Raw genomic sequence first — 27,879 nt, forward strand, 5'->3', positions numbered from 1 at the left:
CAGGGCCCCCTCCCCAAGTGGACACATTGTCTGCCTGCTGGCTCTTTTTATACGTTTTGAGATTCTGTGTGTGTGTGTGTGTGTGTATGCGTGTCTGTGTGTGTCTCTCTGTCTCTCCCACCTTCCCACCCTTTCTATTCATCTCCCTTCCTGCCTTCCTCTTCTCTCCTCCCCCACCTCCTTATAAACACTCTGTATGCAGCTCTGTCCATCTGACAAATTCCACCCAAAAATTCACATGGAATCATGAAACAGTGTCCCCTCCAGGTGTCTACTGACTGAGAAACAGGGAATTAAATAAAAGGGACTGAGTCTCTTAACTCTGAGAATTTCAGGAATCCAGTGACAGGCAAAGGACCCGCCGTCTTCTCCACCTGTGTCTGTGCAGCTCAGCCTTAGAAACAGCCTCTCCCAGCCGGTGCCTCTGCCGTCCACCTGTGTGTGTCATTCCAGTTCACATAAGTCAGGATAATGATATAGAATGATAAAGGCCGATCCAGAATGGTGGGATTAGGGAATTACCTCTTTTTGTAGTTAACAACACAACGTGATCCTGTTCAGCTCTCTGCATAAGCCTCCCTGCTTTCCTCCTCCTTGTTCCCCCGCAGCCCAAAGCAGCAGGCCAAGATGGCGGAGTACTGCCGACTGATCTTTGGGGACGCTCTTCTCATGGAGCCGCTGGAAAAATACCCAGTAAGCAGTTTTGATGTTTGCCCCTGCAGGAGCACGTGTATTATTTAGGAATGGGGTTGGGAGACTTATTCACTTCCTTTCCATGTTTACGTGTCTTGGTAAGATCAATGCACTTGATAACAAACTCATTGACCAGGAAGACACCAGCAGTGGGCGCAGCCGAGGGTGGGAGACTGCAGACATGCATCTGTTCCCTTCCTCTTCCCACGGTCTCTTCCCTCCCTGGCTGCCTGAGGAGACTCAGTCGGGAGTGCAGAATTCCCCACAGTTGCAGTCGGCCCACGGGGACAGTCCGAGAGGACAGGCCTCCGATCCCTCCCAGGGAAACTCATCATGCCCCTTTGGGATGAGAGGGTTGGTGAAAGAGGGCACCACGAGTGGCACAGTGGCTTTTTGGCTGTCCTTGCTGGTTGTTGCCCACTTCCTTGCATGCACCTTTTGTTGTGGCACAACTCAGGCATCCGATTGTCGTGGTAACAGCCCTGCTTTGAAAAGAGAAGCAGCAGAAATATCCTAAAGTAGCCTCTTCCCTCTGGAACCCTTTTGCCCAATCTCCTCATACCCTTAGATGAGTTCATACCCTGGAGTCATTGCAAGCAAAGAGTAGAGGACTATCTGAGGAGTTCGATAGACTTGCTAAAAATAACCCATCCTGTGGCTTGCATACATGCTCTCTGATACAATATCTAATAACCCTCTCATGGGAAATTGATTTTCCCATTAAATGCGCAAGCTTGAAACACTAGAAATGAGGCTTGCAAATGTGGTACCTTCAATCTCAGGACTGGGAGGAAATCTGAAGTCACCTAGTTCACCTCTACTGGTGCCGCAGAGATGTGCGGCTAAACTGCCTCTTACCAGGATGAGGGGATTTGCTGTTTTTAAGCTGTATCTGAAAAGTGGATTCTACAGGCTCACCTAGAAGCTTCTGCCCCTCCTCACTAACTCCTCCTGGCAGGTGCCTGGCTTCCCGCCTTCGAAAACTCAGGCCAAGTCTTTCCTATCTGTCCTAAATCAAGGTGGTTGGATTTATATGGTCTGTTGGAAAACTCATAAAAGTTCAGATTTAGTACATCAAATCTACCAGTGCTGTGGTCATATTGGTGTAGATTTTGTTGTGAAAAAATAAAAGTATAGTAATTAAAATATATTTTTAAGTAAAAAAAAAAAAGAAAGCTATGAACCAGCCCCCATGCAAGACCCCCTTAGAGCACTTTAGTGAGCAGTATTGGGCGTGATAAAGAATAGTCTAGACACTCTTGGTAACCAAAGTTCTGCTGGGGGTCTGGGGACAGGATCTGAAAGGAAGGGGTAGTGTTTTTAAAGAAGGTGCTTTTCTCTTCTGTTAGCTGGACTCTGGAGTTCCCCTTCCAAGCCCTATGGATTTAATGTATAAAATTTTGGTGAAAAATAAGAAGAAATCACACAAGTCCTCAGAAGGAAGTGGCAAAAAGAAGCTCTCGGAACAAGCTTCCAACACGTACAGCGACTCTTCCAGCGTGTTCGAGCCTTCATCCCCAGGAGCTGGTGAGGGGCTGGCGGGCTTCTCCTCCTTACGTTGTGTGTGGGTTTAAGAGTCGCTGCTCTGGGATTAGTTTAGATGGACTTTTTTTTTAACATTCCTATTTCAGCAGTTTTCAACTATATTGTGGGTTTTCTATTGCTGCTACAAACCTGGCGGCTTAAAAGTGCACAAATACATTATCTTCCAGTTCTGTAGGTCAGAAGGCCCACAGGATCTCATGGGGCTACCCTCCAGGTGTGGGCAGGGCTGCGCTTCTTTCTGGAGGCTCTAAGGGAAAAGCCGTTTCTTTGCTTCTTCCAGCTTTTTGAGGCCACCCACATTCACTGGCGCGGGGCTCCACCCTCCAGCTTCAAAGCCCGCAGTGCTACATTTCACTAACCCTTCTTTAGTTGCATCTCCCTCGACCACAGGCGAGAACTGTCTCCTGCTTTTAAGGACTCGAGTGATTACAATGGACCCATCTAGATAATCTGGGGTTCTCTCCCCAATCACAAGGTCCTTAACTTAATGTCATCTGCGAAGCCCCTTTTGTCATGCAAAGTGACATACTCACTGGGCATAGACTGTGTCTTGGCCATTATTCTGGCTACCACATAAACCAAATAATCTTTGGAGTGACCACATGATCTTAAGCTTCATAATGGGAAGCATTAACCATGAGACTGGGCACTGAGTACATTCTCCCCGAGGATATGCTGAAGAGTTCTGGGCATTTCAATTTATCCATATTTTACAGAGCTTTTGAAAAATGTGCCATGGCAAAATTACTTGAATTCTCTAACAAAGCCACTAGGAAATAGTTAATATCATTCCTTCTCTTTTTAAATTTGGATTGAAATAGATTTTTGTGATTGATGAGAAAAAAATTCAAAGTGATCACTCATTTCCTTTGGATTATTTGTCTTGTAGTCTAATTCATTTTCCACGTTCAGTGTTCAGTCGGGATCTTGGGAATCTGAAATCTGCATTACAAAGATTGCCTGACTGGAGGGTGATTATACGGAGGAAACTTTAAGCTTAACTTTAGGAAGTTCTTCAATTCAAAATTTAACTAACATGGGAACAATCGCTTTGGAAAACTATTTAGCAGTACCTACAAAAGCTGACCATAGGCACTCCCTGGACCCCAGGAATTCCATTCCTAGGTAGATACCCAACAGAAACACATATTTAGGTTTACCCAGAGACATGTACAAGAATTGCTTAAAGCAGCACTATTCACAATAGCCAAACACTGGAAACCAACAAAATGCCCATCAACAGATAAATAAATCATGGTATATTCACACAAAGGAATAATATGCAGCAATGAGAACGATCTACAACTACCCCTAAAAATATGTATGAATCGTTATAAATAAACATAATGTTAAGCAAAAGAGGTCAAATACAAAGAAATATATGCTATGTGATTCCATCTATATAAAGTACAAAAACAGGCAAAACTAATCTATACTGTTGTAAGTCGGGATAATCGTTACCCTTGGAAAAGAAGTAACTGGAAATGAACCCCAGCGGGCTTCTAGAGACTGGTTTTATATTTTGTTTCTAGATCTGGATGCTGGTTACACAGACACGTTCATTTGGCAAAAATTCATTTCACTGACTTATGATGTGTACTTTTCTGTACATAGAAAAGTTATATGTTAAAATATTTTAAAATAGTTAAAAATTTAAAATATAAACTCTAGGTCAATTTGAAAAAAGGTGGTCTGAGACTCTGATTTATCTGCTCTCCTATTTTTCTGTCTCAGTTGCCAATTCCTTTTATTGGTTAGACCAAAATCCTTATCCACAGACATCATATAATTCTTTGGAAGGGTTTTGTTTTGTAGCTTTTGAATGTGTATTTTAAACATTATCATACAGTTCTTTCAAAAATTTTTTTCAAAAGTAACTGTTGTTTTCAGTGTGAATGTTCCTTTTGAAGTTTTGAAGTGAATACCATTAACAGGCCTGTCATTAACACCTATTTCCTGGACACAGCTCTGTCCTTTGAATGCTAGCAAGTAAACCTTGTGTTCCTTTGCATGTGGGTGCTTGTTGTTGTTGTTGTTTTACCATCTGCCTTTCCCACTACCAGTTCCCTCCTTCTTATTAACTGGATGCATAACACAAATGACGGTTTTTACAGGCAATGAACATGATTGCTTAATACAGAGAAAGAGCAGCAATCTGTTAGCTATTCGGTAGATTTCCTAAGCTAGCCCCATAGTCTGTTATGCAATCATTATTTATTTCAATGGAAATTTTTGGACATTTTACTATGTAGGTAGTCCCCTGAATAAAGAGCACTGCTAATTTACCATTTGGTTTGTAGACGTTCACAGTACTGGGAACTCAAGTAACTTGAAAAACATGAAATGGATCTCATTCCAAAGCTGTTGTACTTATCATGGCCCCTGCTGGGCACATACCTTTTCCAGGATTTAGCCCTTTGCTGGTACACTGGCCCTAACGAAATAGGGAACAGGAAAAAAAAAAAAATTTATAGCTCAGTAAGATTCCCCCAACCTCCCTCCAAAGACTTAGAGGAAAATCAGGTCTCTGCTTTTGTTGTGAAGAAAGAGAAATTCTTTCCTTCCCACATAAACCAAAGAATGACCTGACTGCCATTTGAAATGACTGGTGTATTATTGTGTCCCATGAAGCATTTCATAGAAGGCTCTGCTAAACTACTGTTTAAATTACTTGATTAAAAGAATCTTCTCTCTGATTAAAAAAAAAAAAAAAGTAGTAATAACTTGGGGCAAAAATTTGGTTATCACAAATATTTAGTGGCAACATCCTAAAATAATGTCTCTAATATAATATGTTTTCTATCCAAAGTATCCAAAATATAAGACTCACTTTCTTAACTAACACAATATCAGCATCATAGAGTGGTTGTCTGTGGCTTTGTTTAGTAAATAAGCCATAAATAATAACCCTTAGTGGTCCCAGAAATCTTTTCTCTGAAGATACTTCTCACTGCTGTCATTTAGTAATTGATTGAACTTTGTTAGCCAGATGGTAACATTGATAGTCTTCCTGGAGGACAGTACTCTGGGCACTGTGTCATTTATAAAGATGAGGTAGGACGGCTAACTTTCAGAGGGCTGGCAAGGGGAGGGTGGGCACACTTGCCAGCCCAAGTTGCTTCATTGTTAGGCCAATATTGCCATCTACTGGCATGAAAGTGCTAGTGCAGTGTGTGAAACCCAAAAGATAAGTAAACAATCTGGCACTATGACTTCTTTACTTTTAACTTGAAAATCTTTTTACATAACTGATATTACTGGGTCTGACAGAAGCCCAGAGCTGTGGAAGAATATAATGTTTCATACTAGTGTGAATATTTAACAGCAGAAATGACCACTAAATCGTCGGGGGTGGAGGAGTAAGTTCATTGAAATGATTGTATTACTACTGGGTAAATGCGAAGCTGAATTATTCCTGATAGAGTTAGATTTTCATAATGATTTTTAAGAGTTCATCCATTTTATCTCACCCGTTTCAACAGAATGCCACCATTTTCTAAGATATGTGCGTTGTTTAGATAATAATGCATCCATCAAATCAGCTTGCAGACAAATCGCAGGATATGGTGGGCACTTCACAAGTTTTGTGCAGTGAGTTGTGCTACCAAAGCCCCACAGGTCCTGCCCCAGCCCCTGACTTCATCCTGGACTTCTATGAGGCCCGCGTAGCCTTAGGAAAGGTTGACACGAGGTCACTGAGCCATGTGCTGGCCACGCATTGAATTGAAGAGTCAGGGCTTAGGAAAGGAGGAAAAGATGAAAGATAGATAGTTTATCTGTTCTAGGGTCATAGAAACCCCGAGAGAGAACGTATACATCCAAATAAGACACATGTACCATAGAAAGTGAACTGTGTATGATGCCATGTTTTTAAAAACATATGGAGAAAAAAATGTTAAGTTCTTTTTATAGGATTTGGAAATTTTAAATGGTATTTATTATAACAGCAATCAAATTTAGAAAAAAATATATTCAAAATGTCAGTATGATTTTTCTGTAACTGATCCTAGCGCATTGGGGCGTACCTATAGTCCCAGCTACTCGGGGGGCTGAAGCAGGAAGATAACTTGAGTCCAGGAGTTCAAGAGTAAGTTTGGGCAACATGCTAAGATTCCCATTCTCAATATGAAATAAAATAGAGCTATCAGATTAAATTATTCTAAGGCTCACATGAAGCAATGGCTTAGAAAATACTTTAAAAAAATTTTTCCTATAACAAATAAAATCTAAATCCCTGAAAACTAGTTTTAAAACAAAGAGTCAAGTTTTTGGTAACACATGTGTTACAAGTGTTTTAAAGCTGTAAATGTTGACATCACAATCTGTTGTTAATTTGACAGGGGAAGCTGATACAGAGAGTGATGATGATGACGATGATGATGACTGTAAAAAATCTTCCATGGATGAGGTGGGTACCTAGGGCTTCCAGCGTCAGGGGCGCTCTACCAACTTGCCAGGCTCGGTAAAACCGCCTGGGTGTATCCCACGGTCACCTGCTGCCACCTAGTGGCAAAAAGAGTAAATGTGCGGCATCCAACTGCCAACTTCAATTTTTGAGGCAATTAAATTTGGAGAAATGTTCAGCACTGTGACATTCATAGCATTACTGTAATTTTGGAATCACTAGAGCCACCTATTAATAAAATCTCAAGCATTCCAAGTGATTTGATGAGCTCAGAAATATTAATAGCACAGAACCTGGAAGCAAATCAGGGACAGGTCAGATGGAATTTTAGAATTTTGTCCTAGCTGGAGTCCTCCTCGAAAAGTCTATACTGAATCTGCTTTCAGGTATGTTGGAGATTCTCTGTCTCAGTACTTACAGCTTTATCGTTTAGCTAAAAATAAAACCAACAGTAAATTGTTCTTACTTGATGTTCTTCCTCTTTCAGTTTCTTTTTAATGTCTAAAATTTTGCTTCATTATGTTCCCCCACTCAATTTCAACATAATTTCCAGAAGGAAAACCGCTTACAATGCCTGGCGACGTATATATGTACCTGAGAATGATTTGAATTGTGTGTAATTTTTGATCAGTGATTCTTGATCATTCTAGAACTGTCTTACTAATTGGTAGTCCCTTTGCAAATGAATATTTCCCAGTTGACATTTAACCAAAATATTGCTACCAGAGTTTAAGAAACCTTGTCTCCGTGCATTCTCTCTTCTCAAACTGGGAGAAATATAGGTAGAGGCCTGTCTTTTGCCAATCCTACAGCATTGTTTTTCTTCTTTATTAAAAACTTTATCGAAGTAATGTGTAATAGCTAATAATAGCTAAAGTGACATGAGGTTTTACTATTCTAAAGTACTGTTCTAAGCCCTTTCACATAAATTGACTCATTTCATAATCACAAAACCCTTATATACTATAGGGGATGTTTTTATCTTCACTCTAGAGATGAGTAAACAGAGGCGTGGAGCACTTAAGTAACTGGCCCAAGGTTGCACCGCGTCTCACTAGTGGGTTTGGGATGTAAAATCAGGCGATCTGGCTCTAGAACCTGAGCTATTAACCTTTGCACTGTCCTGTATTGCTTGTCTGATAGGCACACAAGGAACCAAGAAGGGAGGGAGGGAAGAAAAATTATAAAGAAAAGCAAGAGTAGTTTATTGGCTATCCCAACCCATTTCTACGAGGCAACTTATTATTATTTTTACTAAAAATTTTTAGTACATTCAGCAGTCACCTACATAATTTTCTTATTGTACAGTGAGTCCTTTATTTATTAACCTCAGACATCGTCTATGGACTCTCCGCCATGGAAGATGAGCTATACAAACTATTATGCATTCATGCATTTGAATTACCTTATTAAGACGCAGATTCTGACTCAGAGACCTGCAGGGGGCTGAGACCCTGCATTTCTGTAAAACCAGGAGGCTGTCTTCACAGGGGGTGCCAGTGCCTTTGGGCTCACACTGCCAGCCACCACTCAACCTCCCTCCTCCCACCCCTCACTTTTGTAAAATGAAGTATCCCTTTTGTTTTCTCATATAAGGAATTTTCTATTGGTGATAATCATTTTCAGAAGAGGGATGTTTTTCTGCTGGCTTGAGCCAGGTGATAATTTTCCTGGGAAAATAACCCTTGATAATATAATGCTAACTCTGGAAATGCTTTTTTTGTTTTCTTGTTTTTTATTCCTGCTTCCAGGGGACCGCTGGGAGTGAGGCCATGGCCACGGAAGAGATGTCCAACCTGGTGAACTATATTCAGCCGGTCAAGTTCGAGTCATTTGAAATTTCAAAAAGTAAGTTTTCCCTGGAGAAAAACCCCTCATGTAGCATATCATGAATATATTTTACATACAGGGTAATTAGACCTAAAAATGTTACCGTTCATAGAGCCATTCTGTGCTGGTGAAGTCTTGAATATACGTACAAGTTCACTATCTTGTTATCTTTACACACATAAATATACATTTATTTTGATATATTAACATAAAAAATAATCATATGAGAAAGTATTCTATGATATTCCCCCAAAATATTTAATGGGCCTACAGGCTATACAGGATTATCTGAAAGACATATGACCAGAGTACAGCTAATTGAGAATTTTACATTTGTTTTTTGTTTGCAACAACATAGTGGGATCCATCCATGGTATATGTACTAGTGTTAAAATAAACTACCCGTTCTCCAAAAGGGAAGGAGGCAAAAACTTGGCCAACCCTGATAAGTAGAACTAGGACCAATTCACTCACATTCCATTTGTCCAGCACATTTTATATATTTAGGAGAATAAATCAACTTCCCATCACTTTGTGCTTTCCCTTTATACAACTATACATCTGCAATGGATGCAAAGAAAAATATTATCTTTATCTAGAGAAAAGGGCCCTTTTATAAAAGTGCCCCTTGTATTTCCATGAAGTGTAAGATGCTATCAGATTAAGAGAATCCTTGAAACTTAGTAGCTGCTCATAAACATGTGCTCTTGCAAACAAAGTTTGCTTAAACACAGCAGCCTCATGTAAAAGATAGCTTTACAGATGTATTAAAATTCAAGCCTCTACATAACATGCATTTATTTATATTTGTATTATTTTGTCCAAAGAGTCTTAACTTAGTGGCATATAGAATCTAGATCTCTACAACAAAGAATTCAACTTCCAAAAACTGTTTATAGATGAAGATTCCAACATTTTCTTTAATGTCATAATTACTGATGCTTCTGACCACAAGTTGTTCAATGTGAAGCATCCTAAAGTAGTTATTTTTAGATTACTGTGACTTTCATTGGCTGCAAAATGACTTCTCCTAATTCATTAGCTAAAAGCTCTTAGACAAGTAGCCAAGTATTAGAAAAAGCTTATGCATCTAAGTCCTTCAGAACCTGCTAAAGACAGCACCAGCCAGACAAGCACTTTTCTCCTTGTGTTTTATATCGTATTATCACCTTCTTATAAAAAGGATACTGAACATGTTTTACAAAGTACCCATTAATGTTGACTTAACTTTAATTAACAGTCATGCTTTAAATTAATAAGCCATATGAAAGTAGATTTAGGATGGACCAAAATAAGAAAAGTCAGGGTTTACCTTAGAATAAATTGGAGAGGGTGAGGAGGTAGAGAAAGAAGGGGTCTGGGGATGTTTAGGCAGAAGAATGGGGTTTTCATTTTGGAAGGGAGCGGGGTGAAAGATGGGAAAAATGTCTGAAAGGTAACTCAGTTTTAAAAACTTAGAGCTATCTAACCACTGTCTGTGACACTTGTCTGAATACCATACATAACAGCTGATGTTTAGTTGGGAAGAGGGTAGAGACATTGTTTTACTCTGTCTTTTTAAACTGAGATAACTTTGTTTTGTTTTTCACACTCTATTTAGAGGTGTGAATTCACTTTCAAAATGTTTCTCTCATGTTCCAGAATATTGAGACCTTTAGCACATTCACCTCCCTGACCTCTATTTTATTTCTCATCTAGTATGAAAATGAGGCCATCAGAGTGGAAAATTTTCAAGGATCCTTCTGTTTTGAAATACCATAATTCTAATGTCTCATTAGTTGTTTGAACCAAAAGAGCACACACAAACTGAGAAGGCCACAACATAGGCATGAAAGAGATAGTCAGCATCTAGCACAAACATTCCCATGGCCTCTTTTGTTACTCCCCAACAATAGCCCCCAAGAAACCAATCTGGATGGATTTAGAACAAAAGATTCCCACAGGGTCCCTGCTCTTTTGACAAAAAGTTTTCATTTCCACACTATACTGGTCTGAAATACATTTGTGTCCCTAAATTGCACAACCGTAAGTAGATGTGACTCAAGTAGTAAATTTTAGAAAAGACAACTAACAAGACTCAACTTGTGTTACGAGGAAGTAATTCACTGAAAAAAATTGAATGTGAAAGTTATGTTGAAGATTAATTGCCCTCAACTTTACTGAACATTTGCCTACTTCTTTTGTGATTTTATATTATATAGCATTCAATTTTATTTCTCACTTTCCTTTTTCGTTGTTGTTGTTGAACTCAGAAAGAAATAAAAGTTTTGAAATGTCTTCCTTCGTGGAAACCAAAGGACTTGAACAACTTACGAAGTCCCCGGTGGAATTTGTAGAGTATCCTTGATTTGACGGATGGTTACTGAATTAACGTAACTGAAGTCATGTGCTATTTGTTTGATTTTTTTTTTTTTTTTTTTTTTTTTTTTTTTTTTTTTTAGTAAGGAGGAAGATGTGTAAAATGGCTTAAGTTCTATCACCTGGGAGTGATAAATAGTCCCAGGTGTCATATAAATGTTGAGTGGGATAACCTTGCTCGTGGGAAAGAGAACTGGCCTTGGAGTGTAGGAATCCCAGATTTCAAGGTTGCTGTGACACCATCAGGCTATGTCCTTTGACAGTTTGCTTAATCCTGACTTTCCTTGTGTGTAAAACAGAAATGATGATACTAGCTTTGTGGTTTGCTCTTTCGATTAGGTACAACATATGTCACGTAAGTGTATACTTTATACATATGTAAGATATAAGTATCATGTCTATACATACACATGCACATGTACCTCACATAGTTACATGTACTATATGTCCAATTAAAAAATAATTGTGATAATGATGATGAGAATTTAAAATATATTACTAAGAGTGGCTTTGTCGATACTACTGACAACAAAAACCCATGAACCGGTATAAAATGAAACAGGCCTTTAAATTTTTTTCACAAAATTAATATTAATACCCCAAGGTGCTCAATTTCATGCAGTAAGTTCTAGAATAAAACTCACCATTAAAATTCACCAAGAGAGGAAACAAATGTAGACTCCCGGAAAAAAAATCACGCTAAAAAAAAAAGCATTATCATTAGTATTTATTATTAACTATGTGATACATCTTTTGCTATATGTCTTATGTAATTTAATCCTCATAATAGTCCTGTGATATAGGATTCGTTAAATCTATTTTATAAATGAGGAAACTGCAGCACAGAAAGGGGGAATAACTTGCCCAAAATCATACAGCTAGCAAGTTCCAGAGTTAGCATTCAACTCCATTTTACCCAGCTCAGAACCTTAGCTAACCTCTACTTAACTTGGTAATAGGAACTAGACAATCTTGTTTTAAAGATACAGCATTTTCCAATAACTACAAGGTTCTTAGGATGGAAGACTGATGATGGTAAGAACAAAAATGAGAAACAAGATCAGAAACTTGTGTGCTATATTGGCCTTGTTATCAATCAAAAAGAGCACACAGTCTTGGCAAATAGAATTCCCAGAGAAGGTGAACAAAATGAGCAGAGAACATTTCAAAAACAGCTGTACAGGTCATATTATCTACTTCTGCCAAACACAATCTCATCTTCTCACACAGCTTTAACACACTCCAGCCTCCTCGTGTGTCCTTAGTCATTAAGTCTGCCCTTAACACTCTCTACAAAAATCACATTGAATTTGACTCATCCATATTTGCTACCTCATTGGTTTTCACCCACAAAGCTCTGCAAAGGTGGTGCTATGTTTATAGGGTAATAACACATTTATTCTCTTTGCTTAGAAAACTTTTCTAGTATTTCACCCAGTAGCTCAGTGAGATCAGCAATATGCATTTCACTTCCCCAGCAGAGAAAAGCAGAAGGTAGCCTCTCAGTGAATACTGTTGACTAATTATTTTTATAATTGTATTCACTACTTAACGTGATGGTCCAGATATAACAAAATGCAGCTCAGCAGGATATATCCAAAAGGCACACGTGTGGATTCATCCAACTATATGCCTCAGCTCTTCTGGAATGCAGGCTGTCAGATGGTGGCACTTAATTTCCAGACAATGGGTAAGTAGCACAGTCATGTTCATGCCCCTTCTGTTACAAAGTCATGCTGCCAAGTGTCCCCATGTTATTGGGGGAGGAAAAAAAAAGTTGTCAGACTTGATTGAAAAAGTAAATAAAAGCAGATTTCAATGAAGGAAATAACAATGAGAAAAAAAATTTTTGAAAATTGAGACATTTTCTTTAATAATTTATAAATGAGTCTTTATTCCTACTGGTTTTGCACTATTTTTCAAACAAAACTTTTTATGCTTTTTAAAGTAATATGTGTGTGTTTTGAAAACAAAAATTGAAAATTCAAAAAAAGGATAAAGAGAAAATAAAACTGCCAGGAATGCTACTGCTCAGAGATCCAATAGTGTTGACTTTTGGCTTTGTAATGGGTTGTTTTTGCCTATAGAGACAGACTTTTTCATGTACTCTTTGTTTAAAATAAATATATATATTTACATACAAATGTAAATACACACCTAAGTGCTGTTCATGAATAGTTCTATATTAACCATATTTCACAGTTCATTAAAAACCCATTTCCTATCACTAAACAGTAAGGAATTTTTTTCTACTATAATGCACTGAGAACAGTCCTAAATATAAATTATCAAGACTAACTTCTTAAGTTCTTTTAGAAAAGTGCCTTAAAAACAGAATTACTGTGTTAAAAGACATGAGACTTTTAAGCACCTCTGTGAATATTGCCAAATTCCCCTTTGAAAACGTTGCACTGGGTTCGTCCTCCAACCCCAATGTACGGTATGAGGCGGCCTCTCTCATTTGAGATCTTGATTAAGTATTACCATTAAATAGTAATTAAATTTCAGACAAAATGTGTTATCTCACTGCTGTTTTAATTCATTTCTTTAATTATGATTGAGGTTGAACATTTTAAAATGTGTTTCTTGGTTTTTATATTTCTGCTTTTATGAATCGCCTATTCAGGACTATTGTCAATTTTCCTATTTATTTATAATAGCACTTTTTATATAGAGGGCACAGTGTCTTTTGTTTTATAAAACATAAAAATCCATTTTATGAGATCAGCTTGATTAATGTTTTGCTTTATAGCTCTTGGTTTACTTTTATGAGTACAGACTTCCCACCCCAGGTTCAGCTCCCTGCACCCCTGTTTCTCTCATGAGCTCTTTTTTAATTTGTAATTTAACCCTTTCAACAATCCAAATTTAATTTTGATATATACTGTCAGTGAGATCAATCTATTTTTGCCTAAAGAATCATCCCACTGAACTGGAAATACACCTTAATAGATGTAACCTTTTCTGTTAATTTAGATCCATTTTTTTTGCTTTATATCTTTTCCATTAATAAATTTGTCTGCCTTCCTGGATGCAATAACTCACTGTTTTTTATGTTTTGTAATATAGCTTAATGCCTGGAAATGGCATAATAAATAAATTCTCCTTCATTGCCGTTAATTTTCAGTTCTTTTTTTTGTCATTGCTAGTGGAATTCCTGTTCCAAATGAATTTAGTTTAATTGTATTATATCTCCCTCTTGTCTACTAAAAATTTGTTTATTAAAATCACCTACATTTGTAAATTTCTCTGAAGAAATTTTTAGTTTTTCTATCACAGGAAAAAATTTTTTTCTCTTCACTTTAAAAATTCTTATGCTAAGTCCCTTAGCAAAATCATTCATCTTCCTTTCATTAGAGATCTAGTTTTCTAGTTTTCTTAGATAAAATCTTTCTTTTCATTTATTTTATATTTTAAGTGATTATGTTATATTATTTTATAAATGATCATCTTCCCAAGCTTCTTATTTTTTTTTGAGACAGAGTCTCACTCTGTTGCCTGGGCAAGTGCCATAGCGTCAGCCTAGCCAAACTCAAACTCCTCCTGGGCTCAAGCAATTCTCCTGCCTCAGCCTCCTGAGTAGCTGGGACTATAGGTGGTGCCACACGCCCGGGTAATTTTTCTATTATTAGTACAGATGGGGTCTTGCTCTTCCTCAGGCTGGTCTCCAACTCTTGAGTTCAAGCAATACCCCTGCCTCGGCCTCTCCGAGTGTTAGGATCGCAGGCATGAGCCACTGCACCCAGCCCCTAAGCTCTTACAATAGTCCATTTTTAGCAGTAGATTCTATTGGATTTTTCAGACACATAAAGATAGTAATTTTATTAAATCTAATTGCCCCACAAATTATTTATGGCTTTGGACTGATAATATTAAATAATAGTGTTATGAGTGGGCATCTTTTTTTTAATTTGAGAGGTTCACTGTTATACTTTTTATTTATTATCCCAGTTGGCTAACAGTATTTTAGTCAATGTTATTAAATGTCTTTTGGACATCTATTAGGATGAGCATATGTTCATTTCATCTTTCATGCATAAATGTGATAAATTATATTAATAGATCTCCTAATATGTCATTATCCTTTTGTTCCCAAGATAAATTTTATTTGCTTGCTATATATTATTTTTTAGAACATATGACTTGCTCATGTAATTTTTTAGGCTTTAAAGTCAATTTTTTTTTAGTATGATAGGTCTATCATTTTCTTTTCTTTTTATGGTACTTTGTTCCATTTTGGTATCATAGTTAAAATAGTTTAATAAAATGAGAGTGAAAAGTTCACTTAGTTTCCATGCTCTAAAAATTATTTGTTACAGGGAGCTTTGCAATAATTCTGTCATCACTTCTTTATTATCTACATAAATAGAGATGAGAAGTGACATAGAAAATCTGGAACAGCTGACAGTTTCCCAGATTCCTTACAACTTTAAAATGTATTTTTTAACCCTGGCAATTGCCATATTGCAATAAGTGTGAACATTCATTTGATATACTGAGACTTAGAAAAATTTTGATCAGTAACTTTTGTCTATTGGAAAAGAGTCAATGTATAATTAGATATTGGTTGTATTAATAAATAATTATAGAAATGCAAATTTTTTAAAGGAAATTTTTCCCTATAAATTAAAAAACAAGAAAAGGAATTATGGCATCCACTATTACACAGATATGGGGAAGTCTATCCTCAAAAACATGGCTTAGGATAAATTGGTTTAAGCTTTTTGAAGGGCATTTTAGCAAAACTTATCAAAACAGCTTTTCCAATATGCACATTTTTTGGCCCAGAAATTTCACTCCTAGAAAAATCATTGATAATATCTTCAAAGATTTCACCACAATGACTTTCATCAAAATATTATATATAACGGTCAAAAATTAGAAGAGCATAAATATACCCAAAGAAGAGACTGGTTAAATACATTTATTCAAATATGTCTATTGAAAGGAACTTTATACAGCTGTTATAATTAAGGCAGAGAAATATTTAATGAAATGGACATACTGCATGTCACAAATATATTTGAAGTGGAAAAACAGACTATACACCAACCTCTTGGCAGTGGTTCTCTCTGGATTTGGAGCTTGCAGGTGATTTTGTTTTCCTTATCTGTGTTCCCTACATTTCTGCAACAAATAGCCATTTCCTTTGTAAAGCAGAACAGTCACAAAAGTGGACTGTAGTATAGTTTTACTTTACAGTCTTACTTTCTTGCTCCAAGCATAAATGCATTCATAAAGGGTTTGTGTTTTTTATATTTAGACCTGGCTATGCAAATAAATATGGGGATGTATGAATACAACGGGAAAAGTGGCTACAGACTAAAGCCAGAGTTCATGCGGAGGCCTGACAAGCATTTTGATCCATTTACTGAAGGCATCGTAGATGGGATAGTGGCCAACACTTTATCTGTTAAGGTATGTGCACCCCATCACAAAATTGTGTCTAACAAAAGTCTTCTATATTATCTACTTTGCATAAATAAATAGCTTAGTCATTAAAAATTTAGTAGCTAGCAAAGGTTCTACTTCCCTCGTACATTGTTTTCCTTTAGGGAAGAAATCTGCATTAAAAGTTTTCACAGGTCACATGGATGAGATAAAGAGGCTGAACCACATTCTTAACATGTAAAAATCAGACCCTAAATCAACAAATTGAGTTGGTGAGACTCACCATAGCCAGTCCTCTCTTTTGTTGTAAATATTCCACCGTGAAATTTACATGAAAACTAGTGACTCATGTTGGAAAGACCTTCTAGATCTTTCCCCCCATTAGTTCTGAGCAAAATTATAGGAAAAAAATATTCTCTCAATAAGTTATTACTATTGAACAAAAGCTTTCAAGTTATGATAGCATGGTTTTTGAAAATGTACCGGCATATTCAGGAATTTTAAAACATGTATTAATGATCTTAAATAAAAGAGTTGCTTTATTAAATATATATATGACCGTAAAAAATTATTTTCTCCAGTCTTTGAAATTGATGTTACAGAATATATAAATTTTTTTAGCCATCAGAAAATATTTTTAATCCTATGAAGGGGAAATTCATTTTCATAAAGAGTTTTTGCATGGATTTTGTAAGCCCTTGACCGTTAAAGCTTTTGTAAAGTATCGTTTCTTTTCTATTTAACTGAATAACTATAGAACTAAGAAACTTTTTCACTGGACATAAATGGAATTTTCAGATTGACCTTTAACAAAGACATTGGAAAAACTATATATTTTCTGTAATAGTTTCACTAATTGCTATCTACCCTAAGCAATTGAGCCTGTTTCTTACTTTAAAACTTACGTGACTTTATAGCAAAGATTTAAAAATAAAATTTCAATAATGTGTCTCATAATTATATATTTTGAAATTATTTTAGGCTACATCTATAAAGAGTGAAGTTGGCAGAATTAGACCTTCATGATTATATTTATTTTAGGAAATATTTTTCAGAAAAGGATATTTAATTCCTGTCAAGTGTGATTAAGATAAACTCATAATCATCATGTGCTGATGGGATGCTATTTTCAGAGTCTTTGCCCATTGTTGTTATAGTTGGGCCAAATTAATAAAATTTTTGCCTTGTTTGCAGATTCATCTTGTTTTGAACATATTGTTTGCTTATTTATTTTGTCATGAAAATTCTACTGTGAACAGTGTAAGCCATTACAAAACAATGACATAGAGGCAGGAAAGTAAGTTGAGTTGTGGAGGGGAAATAGCTGAATCCCAGACAAGTGTAACCTGCTGCTTCCTTCCAGACTAGAGAGGCTGTTCCAGGCTATGAGTGTGCCCTGAATGGACAGGCCACACTGCAGTAGAATCCTGCCTTTAACATTACAGCTAGAGCCAAGATTCAGCTCACATCTGTCCAGTTGTGCCTTTATCTTGATCTTCTGGCATAGACATCACAGTGCCAGAATGGACTTACGAGCTCACAGATGCCGTGTCATCCTGTTTTATGGATGAGAACATTGCAGTTTAGTGTCATTACTTTAGTGTAGGACTCTACTTTGATCAAACATCTTAAGCATACAAAATCCATAGTGAATCTGAATTCCCAATGGGACTCAAACAACTTGTATGTTCCAAACATGTTGTGAAATGCCTGCTACACGGTTCTCAGGTTAAACAAAGAGATCATTTCTAGCAGATCCCATGAAAGCCAAACAGAACATCTAGAACAAACAGAAATGGGTTGTCCCAGGACAAATTCAGAGAGGCTTCCTGATGACTTTCTCTCTGACTTGTTCAGAATTTCTAATGGCATCAACATGTAGCTGCCTTTGACTTCTCTAGGCCTCTGATGGCTGTTCTCAGGCCACCATGGTGTCTGATTTCTGGTCCAGCCATAGTCTTGGAAATTCTGTCCCCTTTCATGGACTTGAGCTCAGAAAGCTCTTGACCAGCAGGCAACTTTATTCTGACTACACAACCCAGATTCATTCACCAGGTTTGCTATCTCAGCACTTGATGTCTGATGTTCCTCTCTCTGCCATAAAGCAGAGCAGGAGATCTGTTTGCCTCCATCGGCCTTTACGATGGCTGGCGGATCCCTCGGATTTTGAAAATAGGGTTCGAAAAAGAGACAGACTTGGAAGACATTTTACAAATATGTAATTTTAATGTCTCTTTTATCTCCACAATATCCATTAGTTCTGTAGCTACACAAAGGATCCCCACAATTGTGGAGAGAGCTAACCAGGTGAGGTTAGGAGTAATGGTAAACAGGTGCCGATGGCTTAAAGTGGGCATGTGCTCATTTATCCCTCCTGAACTGCTCCGTCTTATTAATTGATTCTTTTCAACCTCTCCATTTTCTATATTCCTCTACCAACTCAAGTGAAAGAGAAATCATATTTCTACTCTTGCTTCCATCTTATTTTGCTGATAATTCAACATTCACCAGCAGCATTTTTACCTCTTTAAAGTATTCTCTTATGTCTTTGTTACTCATATATCAAGACTTTCTTCATTTATTTATTTATTTTCTAGATTATTTCAGGTCAATTTCTCTCTGATAAGAAAGTGGGGACTTATGTGGAAGTGGATATGTTTGGTTTGCCCGTGGACACAAGGAGGAAGGCATTTAAGACCAAAACATCCCAAGGAAATGCTGTAAATCCTATCTGGGAAGAAGAACCTATTGTGTTCAAAAAGGTTGGTCTCGTGTTCTTGACATAACACGTAACTGCATTTTCCAGGTGTTTTACACTGAGAAAATAATGAAATGAGGAATTATTTGTTGTTTCATTTGGAAATTTACACATTTGTAAAGCAGTAACATTTTGAAAGCCATCCTGAAAATTCTTCAAGATCTCTATTAAACACTTGTTTGGATTTTCAGAATCATGTTATAAATCAATTTATTCTAGTATGCCTCATTTGGAAGACTAGCAAAACATATAAATTTAATTCATAGTGTCTCATCATACAAGTGAAAAATGAAACAGTTTCATTAGAACTCCAGTGAAGTAGAGAGGTAAAAAGGGAATAACATGGTGGCTGAGAGAAACGAAGTCCATACTTCCTTTAAAAAGAATAGTAATTAAACTCCCTCGAATTTTTAACCACTGGCAGCTGGTCCTTCTATCCTGTCTGGTTTCTGTCTGATAAAGTTAAAACCTATCATGCTCAACTGAACCTTTCTCTCTGTCTTCACGAAAAAGCAAATCTTCATGCATTGTTTATCAAATAAAGGAAGTACATAAGCCCAGGAGAAAGTAGAGTAGCCATTCTTATCCTACCCTTTGCTTTTATCTGACCAAAATATCTACAAAGGCAGTCTTCTGCAAAGAGAATATCTATATGAAAGCTCTCTGTGCTCTGAGATTTTTTTTTTATATGTTAACTGGGTTTAGTAATAGTGTCTACTTCATGAGGTTATTATGAATATTCCACTAGTGAATACATTAGCAACAGTTTCAAAATATCTGGAGCAATGTTTGCTGCTGTTATTAAATTTTTAGACATAGTTGATCTCATGTTCTTGACATGATCTATAACTGCATACTCCAGATATTTCACACTGAGCAAAGAAATGAGTAATTACTATTGCTTAATGTGGGAATTTACAAATTTATAAAGCAATCATATTTTGAAAGCTATCCTGAAAGTTACATTTTTGTGTTTATTTTTGCTGTGAAGGTACAAAAGTCATTTGCTTTGAAAACCTAAAACTAAGTGTTTACATGGTGATAAGCCCACTAACTCTTTGTGTTTAAACATAGAACTTTTATCATTTCCATGTTGAAAATGTTCATGTACAAATAAAATGGCCTACATTTTGAACAATGGCCTCATTGGGGCAAGGTGATAAAATATAGACAAAGCCCTGTCTCTGGTGACCCATGTCTTCTCCTTCTGAAAATTTAACTTACAGAGCAACAGCTTAACTTTTTGTCTAAATTGGCATAGTAGAAACTTCTACTAGGATTTGGAAAAGCGGGGCCTGATTGCATAATACCTTCCTAATTCTTTCTTAGAATTGCTCATTCTTGTAACCAGGTGTGTCCTTAATGTCCTCACAGGTGGTTCTTCCTTCTCTGGCCTGCTTGAGGATAGCAGTTTATGAAGAAGGAGGTAAATTTATCGGCCACCGGATCTTGCCAGTGCAAGCCATTCGGCCAGGTATGGATAGTGTGGTGAGAAACTTTTTATCAAAGTTGCAAAGGAAATCATTGCTGCCATACATGATTATTAAAGAATGACTTATACAGCCGGTGCAGTGGCACACATCTGTAGTCCCAGCTACTTGGGAGGCTGGGGCAGGAGGATTGCTCGAGCCCAGGAGTTCAAGGCTGTAGTGTGCTATGATCACTCCAGCCTGGCCAACATAGTGAGACTCTGTCGCAAAAAAAAAAAAAAAAGAAAGAAAAGAAAAAGGAAAAAGAATAATTTAGGAAACTATTTGCTGCTTTGTAATTTCGTTATGTAACAAGGGCTATGGCATCATTAAAATGACAGTTACATGTTTTTGTGACATGCTATGGGATATTCGTCAACTCTTGCGTTAATAATTATGTGTAACAATCTGGAAACTTACATACAAGTATTTACGTTCATGCTCACAGGTCTCTGGGTGGGCAGGGCCTGGCTGATCTAGCCTGAGCTCAGCAGCACAGCTGTGCGTCAAGCTGTGGGTTGGGTTTAGGTCTGTTCTACATGTGCTCATTCTGCGGCACAGGCTGAAGGGATAGTGGCACCCACAATATGGACTTCTCTTGGCAGACCACTGGAATGCGAAGGGCAAGCTCAACTCTGCACCTGCATTTTAAGCTTCTGCTTGTGCCATGTCACTAACATCCCATTGGCCAAAGCAAAGGATATGCTAAGTCCAAGTCAAGAAATCATGTCAAGTATAACTCTATTAGAGGGGGTGAATTTGGGCCAATCATTCAATCTGTGGCATACAATTTTGAATTGTCTTTCGGGAGGAAGGTATCGTTGGAAAGGAAAAAAATCAGAATCAACAGTGGTTTCCTGTCTGATGAGAAAAATAAGATCTTATCACTCAAAACCATGTGATTAAAATGAAAAAGAAGAAGGCTGTTTGTCATCCAAAGTCACCTAAAATAAATCCTTCCATCACATCCATGTTCATGGTTATAACTAACATTGTGAAGAAGGCATGTGATACACAGTATTATTGTCACCCTCTAGGCTATCACTATATCTGTCTGAGGAATGAAAGAAACCAGCCCCTGACGCTGCCAGCTGTGTTTGTCTACATAGAAGTGAAAGACTATGTGCCAGATACATATGCAGGTAAACAACCTAACGCAAGGGACATTTCCATCTGGATCGTCCATATGTTTGTACCTTAGTGGAAGGAAAACTGGACCAAACAAAAGCAGGAGATTCTGGTCCCAGAATCACCTCTATTTTTGTATGTATGTTTAGAGATAAATTGCTGAAGCTTTTGTGAATAAATTTTAATTTGATTTATTTTAATGTATATCTTAATGCCTCAGTTTTGAACATATCTATTTACAGGTAGTCTTATTCTCATGGGCCTAACCCATGCTACCTGGTACTACAGTTGTCTAGATCTGTACAATAAATTTGCCTTCAGCCAGTTTTAGAACCCTGATCCTTTTCATGGGCAGAGTCCTAAGTTTAGAAAAATTAACTTACAGTGATGTCATCCTGGAATGATAAATGTAAATGCTTGTGGTGCCAAGTGGCCTCGGTGTAAGACACTGAAGAGTGGTGGGGACTATGACAAACTTGGAGCACAAGCCCCATCCAAAGATGGCAGCCATAATGTACTCCAGCTAGCCAGGCCATGCGAGTGAACCCACATTGCCAAATCTTTGGGTTGTTCTTGCGGGCTTTTTATGCAAAATATCTCCATTCATGAAACATCATTTGAGCCAAATAAGACAAGTGCATGGGCCATTGCTGGAATGGATGGAACTCTGAAAAAGAAGCTAAAGAATCAAGAGTGTTGATGGACTAGAGTTGGAGCCTTTCCAGTTTGGCTCTCAGGGCTGAACTCTTGAGATTTCTCTCTTCCTGAGGTTTCAGCAGAGTTCTGACTCTCATCCATTTCCAAAATGTTGGATAGACGAGTACATACTTATGTGCGTAGATGGAAGCGTGAAAGATGGATGATGAATGGGTGGATGGATGGTTTGGTAGATGGATAATGAATGAATGCATGAATAGAGGGCTGGATGTATGGACAGATAATGGATTGGTCATTGGTACCTCTAGGACCTTTGACCTAAAATGTCTCATTCCCATTTAGATGTGATTGAAGCTTTGTCAAACCCAATCCGATATGTGAATCTGATGGAGCAGAGAGCTAAGCAACTGGCTGCTTTGACACTGGAAGATGAAGAAGAAGTAAAGAAAGAGGTGAGAGAGTGATCTAATCGTATGCATGTCATGAAGCTTGATTTCCACACCTACTTGCTGGCTTTTCCTAACTAACATCACATCTCAGGAGAAGAAATAGCACATTGGAACAACACTTTCACAGAGTTCAGCACCATGTTACAAAACATCTATCTGATGGACTAAATTCTTCATATTTCATTCTCTTTTGTCATTCTGTGGAGACCAACATCTTATATTTTGATCACTTTAAACACTATATATATATCATGGTGTTCCAGGTGAAAGTTTCTATATGAATTCATGCTAATGAAAGGCAATTAAGGCAGTTAAAGAAGATAATCACTAAGTCATTTAGTGTTTCCCTTTTTCATCAAATGGGATAATAATCACACTCTGTGTTTTAACCTTTTATTTTTACTTAATACAAATATTTACCCTGTCATTAAGTATTCTTCTACTACATGACTTTTAATGACCCAACCCCCAATTACTGGATATTTGCAGTGCTTCACTATTTTGAACAGGTCTTCAATGAACATCATGTAAATACATATTTTAGCATCATCTATGATTATTTCCTTGGGTTGTTTTTATATAGAATTTTAGAAATTTTTGATAAATGAAACTGAAATCACTTCAGGCCCCTGCTTGAATTTAATGAGGGATTAGTCTAAGCAATCACTGATTACAGAGAGTCTACAGAAGGAGGAGTGTTTATATGCTGGAAGCAGAAGCTGTTGCTGCCCTGCTCAGATTGCCTTCTGGAGGCGGCTGCACCCTCTGCTGCAGGGCTGCTGTAGGAGTTGACTAAAACCACTCTCTGAAGGCTGGCCTGGGCTGATGGGAACCACCTTGCCTGGAGATGCCTGGCATGTTACTCCTTAGAGGGGGTGAACCATGCCCGGTGATTGGCAGATCCAGGAGAGTAACAGCTCAGGTCCTGGCTTCTGGGCGGACAACTTCTGTGTTGCAGTTCGTGCTCCAGAGCTCCCCAGGGGATCAGGCTAAGGCTAGAGTTTCCCTGAGACCACATTTCCCCTTATCTTTTTCTTGTCTCTTCCCGTGCTTCCTCATTCCCCTACAGTTTTCTCCCGAGAACATTCTCTCAATAAATTGTTTGCCCAAGAATCCCCAGGTCCAATTTTGCTTCTAGGGAAACCAACAATGCTAAATAGCTTGCGTTCAAGAATGAGTGCCCTTTCTGAATTTTTTTCCTTGCCAACTAGAATTTAAAGATTTGACAATAGTTGTATCTTTAATTCTGGTGTCTCTTCAGTGCTAATAGTGCTTTTTTCTTTCCCATGGCCTTTAAAAAGATTAAGACTAGAGAATTCTATGAATTTCTCACTTTGCTCGTACGGACATCAGTATGATGTTAGAACCTCTCCTTGAAAACCAGAAAGCTCTGCAACTCTTCCCTCATTTTCCTGCTTTACTAATAGCATATTTAATAAAATATAATTTAAGGTCAAGATAATTTATGTAGATATAAATAAATCACTATTAATAGCATTCTTTTCTAACTAGAAAACAGAATCTCTCTTTTTTTAATTGTAATTTATTTATTTATTTTTTTGCCATTGGGTCTCACTATGATACCCAGGCTAACCTTGAGCTCCTGGGCTCAAGTAATCCTCCTGCCTCAGTCTCCCTGGTAGCTGGGATTATAGGCAAGCACCACTGCCCCTGGCTTAGAAAACAAGAATATCCTTTTAATCAACTGGATGTATTTTATTTTCTAAAAAATGGAAGTTAAAAGAAAGCATTTTTAAGTAAATTACATGTATTTTCACTATTTAGAAACATTACTTCTTATATTATCAACTTCTGTTAGCCATCGTCTGTAAGGACTAAGCACCCACTTCAAGAGAATGTTTTGACACTACCATGTTTCAGCTTATATAGTACAGCAATTGAGCTACACGTCTCATAATGGAATATTTTGCTGATGGTGCTTTAGAGAGACCATTTCTCCAATGAGTGGGGGAAAAAGTCACTCTAAGAAGTGGGTAACCTAGGGCCTTTGAGATTGCAGGGATCTTTTCACAGATTGGTGTCCTTTGAAAGCCTTACTTTTGTATCAGACATCACTTGTCAAAATGCTATTTGGGGAGAATAGAACATTAAGGGGTATAGAAATACAGAAGTAGAGTTTTAGGTCAATCTTATTTTTGTTGCTCCTTTTGAAAAGGCGATCAGAAAGGATTTTCAGAAATCTATGATGTTGGCTAAACTTAGAGAATATTTGGACATTTTTAGATTTAGAAATAATTTTAGAGGCATTGAATCACATAGACTCCATTTTGGTCTAATAGAGAAAATATGGGTTTTTTTTTTTTTTCCTTTGAAATACCTAAATCCTTAACTGGCCTCATTTTTGAAACTCAAGGAAAAAAATCATTTTTCCTTACCATGTAATGCTAGGAAAGAAAAGTCACTTCACACCTCTGAACCCCAGTATACCTTTTATCTTGCCTTGGAATAATGTAAGTTTGTTTGAATGAGGCCACTGAAAATAAGTAGCTGTGGTTTTCTCACAAGAAAATTCTATCTAGGACATGACAGGCACTGGAGACGCTATTTTAGCATCACAGACTTTTTTAGTATAATCCTTTTAATGTGATCCTTCTAAAGGTCATTTCTATTTGAAAATTAAAGACTTCATTGGACTGCAAAATTATGACCAGATTTTTAATAGTCTTAATAAGTTATCTTCATAGAATAATTTGCAAAGCAAATAAATAGGAAAGTTGAATTTTTCCCCCATGATTTAAACAATAGACATTTATTTCAGATAAAGTGAAAAGAGATTATTCAGATTATATATATAATATGTATATGATCTGAATGTATTATATATTTAGATTATACATAATTCAGAGTATTATATTTAGGTTTTATATATATATACAATCTGAATAATGGTTGGAAGTGGGAATAGTAGGGATTTAAATTGCTAGATTTATTTTGTCTTTTTTAAAGTCATAATTCAGGGTAGTGGGTTAGTAAAGGTCCAAGAGTCTGACATGAATTCTAACAAAGTATAGCATTTATAGTTATTCTTCTAAATAGTCATTTAGAAAAATTTTAAAACATAGCAAACTAAAGAAACAAACCAAAAAAAAAAAAAACCCTTAGTAATCCTGCAAATATTGTGAACATTTTTGATATATGTCCTTCTATCATGTTTTCTATGTACATATTTTTTTATAGATTTTAAAAAAATATTTCACAGGCTGAATACTTTAATGTAATTACAGAAATGCTTAACGAAATATCCGTAACACATTTTTTTTCTATTTTTAAAATACACCTGTAAAAGGGAAAAGTAAATATCCAATATATTGATTAGAAAATATTATATGATAGCATTATTGTCAAAATGCAATATCTGAACGTGATGTGTATCAGCATGTCAGAGGAGTGGGAAAAAAAAATAAATGTAACATTTACTGAGCGCTTGCTATGTACTTGGCACCGTATTGAGCCCTTTACTGTATTCACTCACTGAAGTCTTAAAACATCCACATGTCCTAATGACTATTATTTCCATTTAACAAATGAGAAAACTGAGGCACTGAGGGGGTGAAATTCCTTGCCCAATGCCACACACTTAGTAAGGCACAGAGTTGGGATTGAAACCCAGACAGTCTGACTCCACAATTCATGTACTACACGAGCACTTCTCGAATTTAGCATGCAGACCAGGGTATCATGTCAAAATGCTGATCCTGATTCAGTGGGTCTTGGGTGGGGCCTGAGACTCTAGTCAGCCTCCTGGTGATGGGACACTGCTGGTCTTTGGAGCACACTTTGTGTAACAAGCATCTACACCACACTGTATACACTACCTCTGTAACAAAACCAATTTCTGGTAGCCTTTAGCAAGGGCTGGCCCTTCATTCATCTTTCTGTCCTCTGTTACCTGGGAGTGAGCGCAGAATATAAGACCTTTACCTTAAATAGTAACATCCTTTGAATTTTTAGTTGAATAGAATGTCAGGAATTTTCCTCCTTTTTTTTGTTTTGAAAAATCACTGGATATTGTCAGAACTTGTTTTTCAGTAAGATAGGTTTTTCTTTGTGGGTTCTATTTGATTAGTTTGCGCGTTACCTGGCCAACTTACAAGTTACAAAAGCTGTATTCATTTGCCAAGCATTCATTTCCAGACTTAGAAAAGTGATCTAAGACAGAGTACCTGATCCTCCAAACCTTACTCAGTCCTCAAGGCCAAAATGTCTGTGCCCCAGAATTCCCAATGTCATCTATGTCTGCATAGTACAAGTAAAGATGTGTGAGTGGTCTTCGCATAATGTTGTTGTTGAAAAAGGAGAGCTTTGGTAACACTAAAATGTCATTTATTGCAAGAGACCTACGTTTTACATTGTCTGACTCATGTTCTTATTATGAGTGAGCTGAAGTTTACCTAAAATAACTTGAAAATATTTCCTAATTCAGTGTATGGCCTCCTGGCTTCTTCAATGGGATTTGATTATTTGAATTAATGATGTGAATTTCACCAATAAAATAACCCAACAGCAAAAACAAGCCAAAGTGATACTCTTAAGGGTATAGTGTTTCCTTCAATAAGGTCTTGGGTACCATTTAATTTCTCCAAGACAAAAGCTTGATACTTCATCCACAGTTTAAGAACTTGGCACTAAATTCAACGATGAGGTTTACTGCTCATTTTGGACTCTTCTTTAAATGAAAATCTTCTTCCTTAAATCTTCTTCCTTAAATAAAAAATTAGGAAAATATCAACTTATAGAAACAATACTTTATCCAAATCCCTGTACTTTAAGACATTTGAAAAGTAGGAAGAAAAAGTTTGCCTTTTAGGAAATAGCCTTTAAATATTTCTTTCATTTCTATACTATACAGCTATTTACTGTATTTACAGCTACTATACACTATTTCTTTCATTTCTATACTATGCAGCTTTGAAGCTGACAAAGGACTTTTATAGGATGCCCTGGATAAAATATAGTAATCCCCATTTTCAGAAGAGAGAACCATTGCTCATAATGGTGCAGTGCTTTGCTGCATATCAATGGCCAACAAATTGGAGAACTAGGCTCTTTTTAAATAAGGTATCAAGAGAAGACTTGACAAGAGTCACCTGAGTTGAAACTCGTCAATCATTGGCTCAATTCACCTGCTTTTACAAATCTTCTCCATAAAAAGTTTTAAAATTCCAGCGGATTTTA

The 27,879-nt window shown here is 37.0% G+C and overlaps 1 protein-coding gene across 2 annotated transcripts in view; it reads left to right on the forward strand.

Moving 5' to 3' along the window:
- Window positions 1-27,879, forward strand: part of PLCB1 (phospholipase C beta 1) — a 652,483-nt gene that overhangs the window by 505,894 nt on the left and 118,710 nt on the right. For both annotated transcript variants that reach the window (XM_069495451.1, XM_069495450.1), the window contains exons 13-23: window positions 609-693; window positions 2,043-2,220; window positions 6,579-6,646; window positions 8,395-8,491; window positions 10,726-10,810; window positions 12,397-12,521; window positions 16,095-16,249; window positions 18,820-18,984; window positions 20,355-20,454; window positions 21,487-21,591; window positions 22,577-22,686. In XM_069495451.1, coding sequence (XP_069351552.1) covers window positions 609-693; window positions 2,043-2,220; window positions 6,579-6,646; window positions 8,395-8,491; window positions 10,726-10,810; window positions 12,397-12,521; window positions 16,095-16,249; window positions 18,820-18,984; window positions 20,355-20,454; window positions 21,487-21,591; window positions 22,577-22,686 — 1,273 coding nt within the window. The remainder of the gene's footprint in view (window positions 1-608; window positions 694-2,042; window positions 2,221-6,578; window positions 6,647-8,394; window positions 8,492-10,725; window positions 10,811-12,396; window positions 12,522-16,094; window positions 16,250-18,819; window positions 18,985-20,354; window positions 20,455-21,486; window positions 21,592-22,576; window positions 22,687-27,879) is intronic.

This window comes from Eulemur rufifrons, chromosome 20 (assembly GCF_041146395.1).
Source record: "Eulemur rufifrons isolate Redbay chromosome 20, OSU_ERuf_1, whole genome shotgun sequence".
In the NCBI taxonomy this organism is placed as follows: domain Eukaryota; kingdom Metazoa; phylum Chordata; class Mammalia; order Primates; family Lemuridae; genus Eulemur; species Eulemur rufifrons.